The sequence below is a fragment of the Danio rerio genome, chromosome 4 (assembly GCF_049306965.1).
Source record: "Danio rerio strain Tuebingen ecotype United States chromosome 4, GRCz12tu, whole genome shotgun sequence".
Lineage (NCBI taxonomy): Eukaryota > Metazoa > Chordata > Actinopteri > Cypriniformes > Danionidae > Danio > Danio rerio.
In genome coordinates, this window is record NC_133179.1 from 42,570,803 (window position 1) to 42,587,500 (window position 16,698).

Sequence of the window (16,698 nt, forward strand, 5' to 3'; positions counted from 1 at the left end):
TCTCCATACAGTGTATTTCCTTTACAATTCCTATCCATTGAGCCCTTGTCGGAGGGTCAGCATGCAACCATTTTCGAGTTATGGCTTTTTCTGCTACTTACCAAAAGGATTTGAATTAGGTACTTGTCAATAGTTGGAAAAACTTCTGGTATTTTCCCAAGGTATAATGTTATAAATGAGTAGTCCAATTCTTCTCCGATTATCTTTTTTATTTCAGTCGCTATTTCACTCCAGAAGGTTTGTATTTTTGGGCAAGCCCAAAAAACATGAAAATGGTTAGCCATTGAGGTTCCACATTGTCTCCAACAAGAGCCCAAACTTTCAACACCTGTACGCAATGCAGACAGTCTAGGAGTTATGAAGAACCTCATCAAATTTTTCCATCCAAACTCTCTCCAAGCTCTCGAGTTTGTGGTTTTTGCATGTGTGACACACATATCTGTCCAGTCTTCTTCTGTTATTTGTTGGTTTGACTCTTTCTCCCATTTTTGTTTTATGTAAATTGATGAATGAGTCTTACTGTTTTGTATGCATTCATATAATTTAGAGACCAGTTTTTTGTTTTCTTCTTTTATGTATGCGTCCGCAAATACTGTGATCAAATTAGAATCATCCTTAATTTTATTTTTAATTTTTTTATTAAAGTAATCTCTAACTTGCAAGTATCTGTAAAAGTCCTGCTTGTCCAGGCCAAATGTATCTGATAAAGTCTGATAACTCATAAAGTGTCCATTAGAGGTCACCGAACTGAATGATGTGATTCCTCTCCAAACCCACTGTTTAAATCTCTTATCTAGTGTACACGGTTGAAAGTCTGGGTCGAATGCTATCCAACTTAATATCCCATTATGCTTTTCTAATTGTAATTTCTTCAGTATTCTAAACCATAACTTCAAAGAAAACACGGTCCAAGTACTCAATCTACTGTAGTACTTTTCTGCTTGATTTTTATTACCAAGTAAGGATTGTAAAGGTTGATCTATTTGTGTAGTTTCTAGTGTTTTCCATTTAGACTCATAGCTTTGTATACACCAACATAGTAAAGGTTTTAATTGTGCAGCAAAAAAATAGTCCTGAAGACATGGAAGGGCTCTTCCACCATTTTCTTTTCTCAATTGCAGTGTCTTGAACTTTATCCTAGGTCTTCTACTATTCCAGATAAACCTTGAGATCATCCTATCCCATTCATTAAATTGTTTTTGGGGTATTTCCAGAGGCAATGATTGAAAAAGATAAAGTAACCGTGGAACCACGTTCATTTTAATTGCTTCTATCCGGCTGCTCATGTCTAATGGTAGGAGAGTCCATTTTGCAATATCAGATTTTATCTCTTTATAAATGGGGCCATAGTTACTTTTAAAAAGTGTTGACAAGTCTTTTGTTAAGTTTATTCCCAAATATTTTAGTGAAATAGAATTCCATTTAAAATTATGTTGTTTTTTCATTTCTAAATTTGGTCTAAAATTGTAAGTAAGAGTTTGCGTTTTTTGAATATTTATCTTATATCCAGAATAGAAGTTAATTGTGTTTAGGAGGGACATTAATTTAGGAATACTAGATTTAGGATTTGCCAAAAACAGGAGAACATCGTCTGCATACATACAGATCTTATGTTCCTCTTTTTTAATTACGATCTCTTTTATTTCTGGCTCTTCTCTTATTGCTTGGGCCAGGGGTTCGATAAACAATGCAAATAAAGTAGGACTTAAAGGGCAGCCCTGGCGTGTCCCTCTTTCCAAGTAAATAGTTTTGGACAGATGGCCATTAATTTTTATTTTAGCTTTTGGTGATAGATATAGCCCTTTAATGCATTCAATAAATTTATTGTTAAAGCCAAATCTTGCCAGAACCTGATACAAGTAATCCCATCCAACAGAATCAAATGCTTTTTCAGCATCCAGGCTTAACAACATTGCACTTATATTTTCTGTTGTAATATGACTCATTATTTGTAATGTTCTCCTTAAGTTATCCTGCGTCTGTCTGTTTTGTATAAAACCAGTTTGGTCTAAATCTACTAATTCAGAAATGACAACCTCCAGTCTCTTAGATAATATAGAAGCAAATAGCTTGTAGTCCACATTTAAGACAGAAATTGGTCTGTATGAGCTACATTCATTCTTATCCTTTCCCTGCTTTGGAATAATTGAAATCACAGCTTCCTGCCAAGATTGTGGAATTTCTCCACCTCTTAGTACATAATTAAAGCATTTGAGGAGCATGGGTGTTATTTGAGGTTTGAATGTTTTATACATCTCTGATGGATATCCATCAGTTCCTGGTGTTTTATTTGCTTTCAGTTTTGATATAGCACTATCCAATTCTTCTATAGTTATTTCGGTTAACAATGCTTTATTCTGTTGTTCCCCTATTGACGGTAGGTCTAGTGAATCCAAAAAACTCTTTATAATCCCAGTTTCTGCTCTAGTTGGTTGGGTGTATAAGTCTTTGTAAAATAGTTCAAAAGATTTCTGAATGTCTTTTAACTCAGTACACACCTTTTGAGTTTTAGGATTCCTTATTGTGTTTTTAGACTGTTGTTTTCGTATCCTCCAGGATAATAATTTCATTGCTTTAGGTCCTATCTCATAATATCTTTGTTTAGCGAATTTACATTGTTTTTCTATTTCTTCATCATATATTTTATTTAGGTCTTGTTTAATTTTATTTAATCTTATCAATATTTGTGGGTCTTTTTGTTTAATATGTTTTGTTTCCAGATTTTTTATTTCCTTTTGGAGGTTTAATAATTTTTTCTGTTTTTCTCTTTTACGATAAGCAGTGAGGGAAATAATTTTACCACAAATTACTGCCTTCGCAGCATCCCATAAGGTACTCGGAGACACTTCTCCATTGTCATTGCTTTGGATATATAGATCAAACTCAGTCTGAATTTGTTTCTGTATAGTTTTATCATTCAAAATTGCTGTGTTAAGTCTCCAGAGTGTCTCTTTTTGCTGGTTATCTAAATATAAGGTTAGATATACCCCGGAGTGGTCAGAAATATCTCTAATCCCTATACTACAGTTTTTAATTCTATGTCTATCTGAATTATTCATGAATAAATAATCAATTCTTGAGTACATTGCATGACATGTTGAATAGAAGGTAAACTGTTTTTCCTTAGGGTGAAACTCTCTCCATATATCGAACATGCCAAGTTCTTTAAGCAGTCTTTGTATCATTTTAGCATTTGAAGTTTTCTTTCTGTTGGGACCAGTTGCATCAAGTCTGGGTTCAATGTGAACATTTAGGTCCCCACCTACTATCAAAGTACCGTGTGACTCTGTGACTATCAAATTAAATATTTTCTTAAAGAATGTTTTGGTACTTCCTGGTGGAGCATAGACATTAAATAATGTAATTTCTTTATTATCTAATTTCCCCCTAACTAAAATATATCTACCCTCTTTATCTTTAATTTCTGATATAAGTTCAAAGTTCACTGAATTAGGAATCAGAATAGCTACCCCCCTCTTACGTCCTGATTTATGCGATGAATAGAAAGTATTTTGAAAGCCAAATCCCTTTAATTTCTCGTGTTCCTGAGGTGATAGGTGTGTCTCCTGCCAATTAATTATTTGTATTTTTTCTTGTTTCATTTTCGCAATTATCTTACTTCTTTTAATTGGACTATGTATGCCATTGACATTCAGCGTGACTAATTTATATTCCTGACCACGCATATATATTCATTTTAAACCGCTCACTTTTATAAAACATTTCCAACAACAACCTAACAAACAAAGTATGAACATTCATAACAAGACTAACTGTATGAGAAAAAAGGGCTTCCAAGTCCCAGGTTATAGTTATAACCTTTTAGTTGAGAGAATGTCCCTGTGACCGTCAAGGGCCTCTCTTTGGTGCAAAAGAAAAGTTTATCAGAAAAATCTGCTCTTGCTTAATCGGTTTCTCTATTCATCCTTGGTAGGCTCAATTAGATAATCAAACTTAAACGAAAATATAGGAGATAAAATAACTGCTCCATCGATTGCTTATTTTTAATCAAAATATGTTATTGTCCGAAGGGAGTAACGCGTCATATGCCTTAATAAGCATTCAGCTCCTCAGTGTTCGGTTAAAGGCTTAGTAATAGTATCGTCCAAATGTCTTTTATGCAGTCACTTACGTTATTTCTCGGTGAGAATAATATATTCACTTTTCAGACGATTCATGTGCGACGCGATGAAAGTTCTGTAACTTCTCCCTAATCCGTTCTTGGTCCACTGATTTGCGATGACGTTTTGTGCTTGTTCTTTCCCAGGTAACGTTAGGGAGACTTCGGCGTTTCGGTTCTTCGGGGTCTTGTTCCACATTTCCCACAGAAAATCCTCTTTTCTTCAAATCTTTTGCAGCTTCTGCCGCGCTCTCGTAGATCTGGGTGCCATCTCCAAAGAAAACTTTCAGTTTGGCCGGGTGTGGAGTTTGGAACCGAATCCCTTTAATTTTGAGCTCTTTTAATATCCCCGCGTATGCCTTTCTTTTCTTTAATATCTCCGGAGGATAATCGTGGTCAAAATAAATCCTCTTTCCTTCAAGTCGGACTTCTTTCTTTTTCCATGCAGTGTGTAGCACCTGTTCTTTTACTCTGTGTTGTAGAAAGCAAATTACCAGTGATCTCGGCAGTGCATCGCGGGGGGGCTTCGGGGCAAGTGCTCTGTGGCATCGCTGTATACCGATCTCCAAGTCTGTTAGTGGCAGGTCGAGCTCCGTTTTAATAAGTCTCGTTACGAACTCCATCAGGTTGCTTCCCTCGAATCCCTCCGGGATTCCGTAGATACGGAGGTTATTGCGCCTCGAGCGAGCTTCTAAGTCGGTTAACTTTGTTTGCAACTCTTTCTGGCTCTCTAACATTCTAAAGAGAGCGTCACCAGCCGCTGCGTCCCATTCCTCAATATCAGTTATACGTTCTTCTGCTTCAGTCATTCTGGAGTTGGCGGCTTGTAGATCGTCTGAGAGATTTTTAAGTTTCTGATTAATTTCCCCCCTAAATTCGATCAGCTCCTTACGCATATCTTCCCGAAGAGAGAGTCGAAAGTCATTCATATCCTTTTTTAAGATCCGCTCTGAATGCTCGGATGTCATCTCTAATAGCACTAATATCCGAGTTAGCTGCTTCCACGTTGGCCTTTCCAGCACCGCCATTATTTTCGCGGCTCTCTTCACCGCCGTCAGTATCATCGGTTATTTCTCCTTTTTCCCGCTCCGAGCCTACCTTGTTTTTACCCCTTTTGTGCTTCTCCCCTTCCATGTTAATTTTCAGTTTGTCTTCGTTTTCTTGCGTGAATCTTCTAGGGGATTTTGAATCAACCGATTAAGAGAGGTTCTTACACACAGCCATCAGCTTCGCCGCCACACCGGAAGTCCCGGTTTTGCTTTGTTAATAAATAATCAAACTCATTCAATGGCACAGCATCCTTTCTTACATAATCTCTTAAACTTGATCTAATAAGTTAGTGCTGAATTATCGCATTGTATCGTGATATGGGTGTAAATCGTATCATGTTGCATCGCAATATGTCACAAATGTATCGCTAATATATCGGATCGTATTCTTTGTATCACGATGCGTATCGGATCGGCATTATAGCTTAGATGCCCAACCCTAGTATTGACCATATTCTTCACGTACCAGCAGGCGTCGCCATTGGAATCTTTTTGCTCTTGACTTTTATTAAAGAATTTTTTTTAGATCCTAAAAACAATGTTATGCTGCTGAGGCATGGGACGATAACCGTTTTCAAGGTATAACGCAGTTTGAAAAAAGTCGAGGTTTAAAACTGCCAATATTTTCTGCTGTACCATTCATTGCTATATGTAAGTTTTTGTTTTTTTTTACATTTTGTTTTAAGATTTTCAGGACAACAGTATCTCCAGCAGAAAAGATCTCCAAAGATGCCATTTTAAATTGTAAAGAAATCTGTGTTTATAAAACAAATGAAGACAACAGAAGTCAAGTATTCAATTGAATGATTTAGCCTGACATGTTTACTGCTCCAAAATACTTTAAAAGTTTCTCAAAAGAAAATGTTTTGTGTTCAAAGAGGAAAAAGTGTTTTTTTTTTTTTTTTTTTTTTTTTTTTTTACCGAGACATTTAAAAGAATATATTTTAGAGGAGTAATCACAGTACCATAAAACTGTGATATTTTTTATTCAAGGTTATCATACTGTCAGAATCTTATACTGGCCCATGCCTAATGCTGCTTGATGTAGCAAAGTCATATTTTCTTATTTTATTGTTTTTCTTTGTATGTATAGTCATGAACACACTTGTTTGCAGAGCAAGAGAGCCTGTCTCTGAGTTTTCTGTCGGTCTCCTCCCCTTTTTAAAAGATAAAGCGATATTTCTCACTTAGCCTTACATATTCAGCCACCTATTTTTATGTGCTTTTTGGATAGGCTATGAGCATAAAAAATTGGTTTGTTTAAAAGGGTTTGTTACAAGAGATCATATAATGATGAAAATGTGTGTGAATAGACAAACCAGCAGGCTGTATAAACATCTGAAATGTTGTTTTGGTCATTCTAAAACACCTGAATCGTTTCAGTATTCATGTTATTATATTATTAATGACCTTCAGAGCGTGTCGAGAGTGTCTGTTCTCTGCATCTCATTGCTTCAAACGCCAACACGTGTTCATTTTGTGCCAGCATTATTTTCTGAGGTGAAAGTCATTTATTAAATAAATAAAAGATTCATGTAGCTTCTTCTACTGCAGGAAATTCTGTTTTTACTGTTCATATTTGGGGCCTGTTAATCAGGAAGAGACTATTTTGTTCTCTTTGATTTACTGAATGGAAACGCAGCTTTATTCGCACATCTTTTTTGTGACATCCCAGTTTTGCACATAAATTTAATTCACTGTTTTGGATGGAAGCATAGCTATTGCCTACATTTCAGTTACACAAAGAACAAAGTCACGTCGCAGAATGGCTTGTCCTTTCTTGATGAATAATTACCTTAAATTCACTAACCTTTGACGGACATGTATAGTAACTGGATTAATGGGTTTATTACTAGTTCTAAAAAGATTTTTTAGTCCTGCTTACATTCTAAATGTCATATCAACCTCTACCACTTGATAGGGCTGTGCAATTAATCGAAAATTTGGTTTCAATTTCGATTTTGGCTTCTAATTATTATGAAAAACCATTAATCAAGATAAACGATTATTCCATCATATAGAACACACATTTAACGCCATCTTAATCTGAGCGCTTTAATGGTCAAATACATGCCAATTTGGGTCAGAGTGCTGTGTTTAGTGAATATTCATATTGACCCTTATTTGTGTAATAAACAACAAGTTGAGAATCTAAAGACAAGTGAAAGAAAAACCATATCAGAGCCGCACTATTCTTAAAGTGACAGCGGGCAATATTCCTGCTGCCGACTGTTTTTAGCATTAATCAAACAACAAAAGGAGATAATCCCTCACTGCTCTTGACTGAAAGACTTTTGTAGCTCAAATGTTTTTCTGAAATTGAAAACTCTGAGTATTTAATCTCTCGGTAAATCAACTTGAACCTCCTTACTGAAACAGGCCCCAGGTCATCATGACATGATTGACAATTGTCACTGTTTGTCATTGTACTCTGTTTATCCTGAGAGCTGATGCTGAGTATTCTTAGGGCTTTTCACACTTCAAATTGTTAACCCTGGGTCATTCTAACCCTGGATAAATTCTGGGTTATCTGTAGTCACCTTCCACACTGCTCATGCTATACATGGGTTTAAAAAATAATCCTGGGTGTTCATTAACAGACAGTTCAAATTCGTAAACCCTCGGTTATCAATATTATTTTGTATATTTACGTTGTCACTGTCCCTGATTAGACAAACCGCAAGTAACCTTTTTAGATAGCATTTCTGCATCTTGTCGGGTATATACAATGTCACCAAGTAGGTCTTCAGCTAAGCCTCAGGACATGCACAAAGACAAAAGTACAAATAAATAAAAAACAAGTAACAAAGTATGTCATCTTGCCATCTCCTCATCACTCCAGCTTAAAGTAAATGTGGCATTAAGAATTTGCATAAGTTTTATACAATAATGCAAACTTGCAAGTATAAGCGTGAATTATGCAAACTTGCTATGGACATGCAGGATTTGTCTCAATTGAGGAAACAACACGTGTAATCTAGAGCGAGTGCATTTGGTTATTTGCATTTAAGGCCACAGGCACAAAAAGAGCTTGCTTTTCCTCTGACCCCCAAAATTAAATATTCTACAGTGTATATGATCTGATTTTGAGCTGAAACCTCAGACACATTCTGGGAACACCAAAGACTTATTTTACATCTTGTAAAAAATGGGTAATTGTAGGAACCTTTTAAAGGGATAGTTAATGCAGAAATGAAAATAGCCTCACCATTTACTCTCCCTCGTGTGGTTTTAAACCTTTATGAGTTTCTTGATCATGTTAAACACAAAAGAAGATATTTAAAAAAAAACGCTACTGGCTTACTGTGTTCCACAATAAAGGAAAGTTTCAAACCACATGACGGAGAGTAAATGGTAAGGTCATTTTAATATTTGGGTTAAAACATTCATTTCTTGCTTGTCGCTTTGAGCCTTCATATTAAAGCTAACTTTTTTTTTTTTTTTTATAGATCTGATGAAAGAACAGACTCATCAACAGAATGAAATAGATGAGAAACAGCAGTTTGAGAAACCCCAAGAAATAATGACTGATGAAAAACCCACACTGACTAAAAAGACTTCCTTAAATGGAAGACCTCGGAAATCCAAATTGGGGTGTAATTTCAGCTGTAAACAGTGTAGAAAGAGTTTCAGTCAAAAGCCAAAGCTTGATGTTCACATGAGAGTTCACACTAGGGAGCAACCTTACACCTGCGAACAGTGTGGAAAGAGTTTTGGTCAAATACAAGGCTTTAAAGCCCACATGAGAATTCACACTGGAGAGAGGTCGTACACATGCCAACAGTGTGGAAAAAGCTTTTATCATGCTGGACACTTTGCAGCACACATGAGAATTCACACTGGAGAGAAGCCTTTCAGCTGTAAACAGTGTGGAAAGAGTTTCAGTCAAAAGTCAAACCTTGATGTTCACATGAGAGTTCACACAGGGGAGAAACCTTACACCTGCGAACAGTGTGGAAAGATTTTTAGTCAAAAACAAAACTTTAAAATCCACATGAGAATTCACACTGGAGAGAGGTCTTGCACATGCCAACAGTGTGGAAAAAGCTTCCGTCATGCAAGAAACTTGGCAGTGCACATGAGAACTCATACTGGAGAGAAGCCTTTCAGCTGTAAACAGTGTAGAAAGAGTTTCAGTAAAAAGCCGAACCTGATTGCTCACATGAGAGTTCACACTAGAGAGAAACCTTACACCTGCGAACAGTGTGGAAAGAGTTTTGGTCAAAAACAAGACCTTTACATCCACATGAGGATTCACACTGGAGAGAAGCCTTACACATGCACAGAGTGTGGTAAAAGTTTTGCACATAAAAGCACACTCAATCACCACATGAGAACTCACACTGGAGAGAAGCCGTTTGCATGTGCTCAGTGTGGAAAGAGCTTCACAACCAAAACTAGCCTCAAGAACCACATGAATGGTCACACTGGAACCATAGTGTTCACATGTGATCAGTGTGGAAAGAGTCTCACACGCAAAGACTCCATTAAGAACCACATGAAGATTCACTCAAGAGAAGATCGTTTTAGATGCTGTAAGTGTGGAAAGGGCTTTAAAAGTAAAAGAAGCCTCAACACTCACATGAAGCTTCACAATGGAGAGCAGAGTCCTCAACATTGAGGCCTTGTCCACACAAACACGTGTATATTCAAAACGGCAGCTTGTTCATGTAGTTTGTATGTTCATTCAAGTGAAGATTATTTATAAACTACTTTCGAGAGGATCACATGCTTATGATTGTCAACGGCTGGTCCACCATTAGCTAAAACATGATTCACCAATCAGATGATTCCTGAATCACTATAGATAACCAGAACACAAAGCTGCGGTCACACTAGACTTTGAGATTGTGAAATTCTGCCATACGGCGCTGTGGAAAGGGGCGGGATCAAACAAGATTTTCAGAAATTAAAAAAGTGAGCAATTGCTCCATGGTTTAAATTTCTGTCCAGAGAGGTCATGTTTTGATCCTCGATTGGTCTCACGCAGTCAAGTGATGCGATTTCGCAGGCCAGAGTACACCAAGCATGAACTTTGCACCTCAGCAACCGGCGAAACTTGACGCATGACCCTGTTTCTAGTCTGACGCATTCGCGTGCATATGAATGGAAGTCTATGGGAGAAAAAGCCCAGTGTGACCGTAGCTTAACTCAGTTATCCTTGTCTTGAAGAATCCCTCTCCCACCCTTACTTCCCCTCCTTTCTAGATTGGGCAACACAGCAGCCAATGATTAGCCAGTGGTTAGCAATGTTGCCTCACAGTAAGAATGTCGCAGGTTAAAGTCCCTGCTAACCAGTTGACTTTTTGTGCAGAGTTTGCTCATTCTCCCTGTGCTCGCGTGGATTTCCCCTGGTTTTTTCCCACAGTCCAAAAACACACAACCTAAGTAAACTGAACATTAAATTGGCACCATAGTCGAGCTCTTAGTAAGCCTTATATCTCCCTTTAGCCGATCTACCTGAGCTCACACTCCCCTCTCGTCCTGCTAACGGGAGGTAGCCCAGGGCTCGAGGATCTTATGAGCTTAGGTCTCTCCCGGTATAGCATGCCAAACAAGTGTGAACTCTTGAATGCATATCAAGTTACTGATAATGAAACCCTTTGAACACCTGAAAATTTAAACTCAACTGAAGAGGGGTAAAGATTTTGCCAGCTGTTTTGTAGTGTAGATCAGGGGTCACAGCCTAGTACCAGGTTTTGAGAGTTAATATCGGGCTGCAAGAAGGCAAAATAACTCTATATGTTAATAGATTGTATTGGCTTGTTTCATATGCAACAAGTATCTGCTTCTGATAAGGTGTGAACCAAATGACCTACAGGAACTCAAGAGATGTGACCCAACCAAAGCAGTTGTGTAATCTCCAGGGGGGTTTCATTCTTTGTTATAAATTAGTGTCTCACAGACTGTACTTTGGTTTAAGTTACTTGAAGACGGACAAGTTAACATCACTGCTGATGAACTGCACAATTAATTGTCTTCAATAAAGTCTTCTCCCTTTAAAAACTTTGGTCAGCTTACTTATTTGATGTATTAGAGTCATCTATACATTGGCGAGCCACCCAAGAACGGTTAAGCCAAATACAGCAAAAGCTGACAATGTGCTTCAACTTATTATGAACCGACAACCATATTTGTGCAGAGTTCCATACAATTCTTTCATGTTGTCACAACACAAATTAAGTTAACTTAACACTTTTAATAAATGTATGTGGACTGAACATTAAGTTGTCCCAATGAAATCTCAAGAGTTGTGTTATTTCAGCACATTTTAATTAAGTCGTTTGAACAAGTAAAAAAAAAAGTTTATTTTTCTGTTTAATGGAGATAAGATTTTTTCGGCACATTTTTAAACATAATAGTTTTAATAACTAATCTCTAATAACTGATTTATTTTATGTTTGCCATGATGACATTAAATTAGACAAGTTATTGTATAAGGATGGTTTGTTCTGTAGACTATTGGGGAAAAATTAGCTTAAAGGGGCTAATGGTTTTGTCTTTAAAATGGTTTAAGTATAAAGTTTAGAATAAAAAACAGCTTTTATTCGAGCTGAAATTAAACAAATAATACTTTCTCCAGAAGAAAAGAGAAAGAGGAGACTTTTTTAGCCTAATATGAGTTTATGAATCTTAAAGTCACACTTTAAAAGAAACTCCATACCACCAACTTTTTTTAAAATAAGATTTGGGATTATATACTACATCTAATTTTTATGTTTTTATTAAATTTTTTTTTTTTTAAATGTTCAAAAAATATGCAAACCAAGTAGGCATTACATGCATAAACAAGGAAGAAGTAATACAATTACAATAATAGGCAGATACAAATATAGGAAAAAAATTGCGTATAGTAATGACACTTGTATTTTCCGTAAAAAAGTAAATAAATACAAATTAAATTAATAATAAAACAAAAACAAATATATTAGAAAAGTTTATGCAATATATGTATACATACACACACACACACAGTACTGTGCGCTGGTCAGTTGGCATTTCTGTTTGGAGTTTGCATGTTCTCCCAGTGTTCGCGTGGGTTTCCTCTGGGTGCTCTGGTTTTCCCCACAATCGAAAAAACATGCGGTACAGGTGAATTGGGTAAGCTAAATTGTCTACTATATGCAAGAAAAAGAGAAAGGGGGTGTTTTAATAGGTTTAGATCTGGAGAAGGCTTTTGACAGGGTAGAGCATGATTTTTTATTTGCAGTTCTTAAGGAGTTTGGTTTTGGGGAAAATGTTAGAAAATGGATTCAAATTTTTTTATACAGATATTTTAACTTGTATTAAATGTATTTTTTTTAACAGAATGTCTTCAACCAACTAGATCAATAAGGCAAGGATGTCCATTGACTGCTTTATTATACACACTGGAAGCTGAGCCACTGGGATTGGCAATAAAATCAGATAGAAGCATTAAAGGGATACAAATAGAAAACAATGACAACAGAGAAGCTGTGTATCAATACGCTGATGATACTACATCGTTGGGGATTTTAGAGCGATATTGTAAAGCATCAGGAGCTAAGGTTAATGTTGGAAAAAGTTTATGCATGAGGGTGGGAAGAGTAAAAGAAATAACACAACATATACCCTTTAAAGAAGAAAAGGAACATACAAAAATGTTGGGAATTTGGGTAGGGATGGATTCTAATAAAGCAGATATTTTAAATTGGGAGAGAGTTTTAAATGGAATTGAGAAAAGACTGAGATTTTGGAAAGCTAGAAATTTGACGTTAAAAGGAAAGTATTAATCTTAAATGCTTTAATGTTGTCAAAGGTCTGGTATGTGTTAAGTGTAACTGCGTTGCCTGAAGTATACTATGAAAAAATAAATGATGTAGTTTTAAAGTTTTTGTGGGGAAATGGAAGAGCCAAGACAGCTAATTATACTTTGATTGGGGAGGTAAAAGAAGGAGGTCTGGGACTTTTGGATAGTTTTTTAAAAATGAAAACATTAACAATTAAGATTATTCAAAGATTTTTGGAAGGGAAAATGGGTGTGATTTGGAAAAGTGTGTTGGATTATTATTTGAAGAAATGTGGACATTTTAATATGGGATGTAATGTTTTATTGATGAAGATGAAGAAACGGATGATAGCAGGTCTGCCAAAATTTTATGTTGAGGTCTTAGAATCATGAGGGGGATTTTTAGAAAATGTGTTGATTATACCAAAAGCAAGGGCGCAGATTCTAGAACAACCACTTTTACTGAATTCAACAATTTTAAGTGAAGGAAATGTTTTATATTTTAAGGAATGGTGGGACGGAGGATTAAGACAAGTTAAAGATGTATTATATGAAGTAATAAAAGGATTTGTACCATTAAAAGTAATTGTGGAGGATGGGTATAAAAGAGTTGTTAAAGCAAAATTACAAAGACAATGTCATGAGTTGAAAAAAGCAATACCAAAAGACTGCATTGTAATAATTGAAAAAAAAAAAAATTGGGCGATGAAGATGAATTACCAGAGACCTATTTTAAGAAGAAAAATGGAGAGATCAATGAGCTTATGTACAGTTAAGAGTTTTTACGCTATTTCTAGATAAAAGGCTTTTGTAAGACCTATAGCACTCAACTAATTAACAAAATGTTTATTATTTATTGAGACATATTCGCATATTAATATAAATGAGTAAATAAATAAAATGAATAGTATAAATGAATAAAATGGGTATTAAACAAGATATAATGACCCAAAGGTTGGTGATTCGAGCCCACCCACTGACGAATTACGCACTTTGCTGCCTTGCAACTGCTAACATGTGCACTGGGCATATATCCTGGGCCACATTCTGTCCAGTGTTACAAGATGAAATCAGGATTTAGTGGAACATTGTCACGGGTCGGGAAGGTATTACTGTAAACGGTGTCTAGCTCTTGAAACAGCTCGGCTAGCACAGTCAGTAGAGTATGAGACTCTCAATCTCAGGGTTGTGGGTTAGAGCCCCAAGTTGGGCGTTTCTGTTACTTTTCTCTCTCTCAGCAAACTTACATTAGGGTTCATATAGCAGACCTTTTGAGACAAAGTTCCCCGTTTTTACCACTGTAGGTGACCTTTCAATAAGTCTCTGTGGCTCAATCCGTTGTGGCAGCGTTTGGCTGTTAACTGAAAGGTTGGTGGTTCAAGCCCACCCAGGTTCGAATTAGGCATTTTGCTGCCTTGCAACTGCTAACACGTGCACTAGACATAGATCCTGGGCCACATTCTGTCCAGCGTTACAAGATGAAATCAGGATTTAGCAGAACATTGTCACGGGTAAGGAAGGTATTACTGTTAAGAGTGTCTAGTTCCAGTAGGGATTCCTCATCCGCCTGGCTAGCTCAGTCGGTAGAGCATGAGACTCTTAATGTCAGGGTTGTGGGTTCGAGCCCCACGTTGGGCGTTTCTGTTATTTTCTCTCTCCATCTCAGCAAACTTACATTAGCGTTCTTATAGCAGACCTTTTGAGACAAAGTTCCGCATTTCTACCATTGTAGGTGACCTTTTACTAAGTCTCTGTGGCGCAATCGGTTAGCGCGTTCGGCTGTTAACTGAAAGGTTGGTGGTTCAAGCACACCCAGGGACGGATCATGCATTTTGCTGCCTTGTAACTGCTAACACGTGCACTGGACATAGATCCTGGGCCACATTCTGTCCAGCGTTACAAGATGAAATCAGGATTTAGCAGAACATTGTCACGGGTAGGGAAGGTATTACTGTAAACGGTTTCTGGTTCCTAAAAGAGCTTCTCATCATCACTGCTAGCTCAGTCGATAGAGCATGAGACTCTTAATCTCAGCGTCGTGGGTTAGAGCCCCACATTGGGCGTTTCTGTTACCTCTCTTTCTCTCAGCAAACTATCATTAGGGTTCATATAACAGACCTTTTGAGACAAAAATCCGGGTTTCTACCACTGTAGGTCACCTTTCACTAAGTCTCTGTGGCGCAATTGGTTAGCGCGTTCGGCTGTTAACTGAAAGGTTGTTGGTTCAAGCCCACCCAGGGACGGATCAAGCATTTTGCTGCCTTGTAATTGCTAACACGTGCACTGGACATAGATCCTGGGCCACATTCTGTCCAGCGTTACAAGATGAAATCAGGATTTAGCAGAAGATTGTCACGGGTAGGGAAGGTATTACTGTAAACGGTTTCTGGTTCTTAAAAGAGCTTCTCATCAGCCCGGCTAGCTCAGTCGGTAGAGCATGAGACTCTTAATCTCAGGGTCGTGGGTTCGAGCCCCACGTTGGGCGTTCCTGTTGCTTTTCTCTCTCTCTCCAAGCAAACTTACATTAGGGTTCATATAGCAGAGCTTTTGAGACAAAGTTACGCGTAGGTGACTGTTCACTAAGTCTCTGTGGCGCAATCGGTTAGCGCGTTCGGCTGTTAACTGAAAGGTTGGTGGTTCAAGCCCACCCAGGGACGAATTAGGCATTTTGCTGCCTTGCAACTGCTAACACGTGCACTGGACATAGATCCTGGGCCACATTCTGTCCAGCGTTACAAGATGAAATCAGGATTTAGCACAACATTGTCACGGGTAGGTAAGGTATTACTGTTAACAGTGTCTAGTTCCAGTGGGGACTCCTCATCCGCCTGGTTAGCTCAGTCGGTAGAGCATGAGACTCTTAATGTCAGGGTCGTGGGTTCGAGCCCCACGTTGGGCGTTTCTGTTATTTTCTCTCTCTATCTCAGCAAACTTACATTAGCGTTCGTATAGCAGACCTTTTGAGACAAAGTTACGCATTTCTACCACTGTAGGTGACTTTTCACTAAGTCTCTTTGGCGCAATCGGTTAGCGCGTTCGGCTGTTAACTGAAAGGTTGGTGGTTCAAGCACACCCAGGGACGAATTAGGCATTTTGCTGCCTTGCAACTGCTAACACGTGCACTGGACATAGATCCTGGGCCACATTCTGTCCAGCGTTACAAGATGAAATCAGGATTTAGCAGAACATTGTCACGGGTAGGGAAGGTATTACTGTAAACGGTTTCTGGTTCCTAAAAGAGCTTCTCATCATCACTGCTAGCTCAGTCGATAGAGCATGAGACTCTTAATCTCAGCGTCGTGGGTTAGAGCCCCACATTGGGCGTTTCTGTTACCTCTCTTTCTCTCAGCAAACTATCATTAGGGTTCATATAACAGACCTTTTGAGACAAAAATCCGGGTTTCTACCACTGTAGGTCACCTTTCACTAAGTCACTGTGGCGCAATTGGTTAGCGCGTTCGGCTGTTAACAGAAAGGTTGGTGGTTCAAGCCCACCCAGGGACGGATCAAGCATTTTGCTGCCTTGCAACTGCTAACACGTGCACTGGACATAGATCCTGGGCCACATTCTGTCCAGCCTTACAAGATGAAATCAGGATTTAGCAGAAGATTGTCACGGGTAGGGAAGGTATTACTGTAAACAGTTTCTGGTTCCTAAAAGAGCTTCTCATCAGCCCGGCTAGCTCAGTCGGTAGAGCATGAGACTCTTAATCTCAGGGTCGTGGGTTGGGCCCCACGTTGGGCGTTTCTGTTACTTTTCTCTCTCTCTCCCAACAAAC

The 16,698-nt window shown here is 37.9% G+C and overlaps 1 protein-coding gene and 3 non-coding genes across 4 annotated transcripts; all 4 read left to right on the top strand.

Moving 5' to 3' along the window:
* The first annotated feature begins 6,068 nt into the window (after positions 1 to 6,068).
* LOC100536850 (uncharacterized) lies at positions 6,069 to 11,175 on the top strand. Its single transcript, XM_021475149.3, has one exon. It carries the CDS (start codon positions 8,624 to 8,626, stop codon positions 9,788 to 9,790), a length of 1,167 nt encoding a protein of 388 aa, XP_021330824.2. The 5' UTR covers positions 6,069 to 8,623; the 3' UTR covers positions 9,791 to 11,175.
* A 3,913-nt stretch (positions 11,176 to 15,088) lies between these two features.
* trnan-guu (transfer RNA asparagine (anticodon GUU)) lies at positions 15,089 to 15,162 on the top strand. Its single transcript has one exon. It is a non-coding gene; the product is annotated as a tRNA-Asn (tRNA).
* Positions 15,163 to 15,331: 169 nt separating this feature from the next.
* trnak-cuu (transfer RNA lysine (anticodon CUU)) lies at positions 15,332 to 15,404 on the top strand. The gene has a single exon. It is a non-coding gene; the product is annotated as a tRNA-Lys (tRNA).
* A 98-nt stretch (positions 15,405 to 15,502) lies between these two features.
* On the top strand, positions 15,503 to 15,576 carry trnan-guu (transfer RNA asparagine (anticodon GUU)). Its single transcript has one exon. It is a non-coding gene; the product is annotated as a tRNA-Asn (tRNA).
* The last annotated feature ends 1,122 nt before the right edge of the window (positions 15,577 to 16,698 follow it).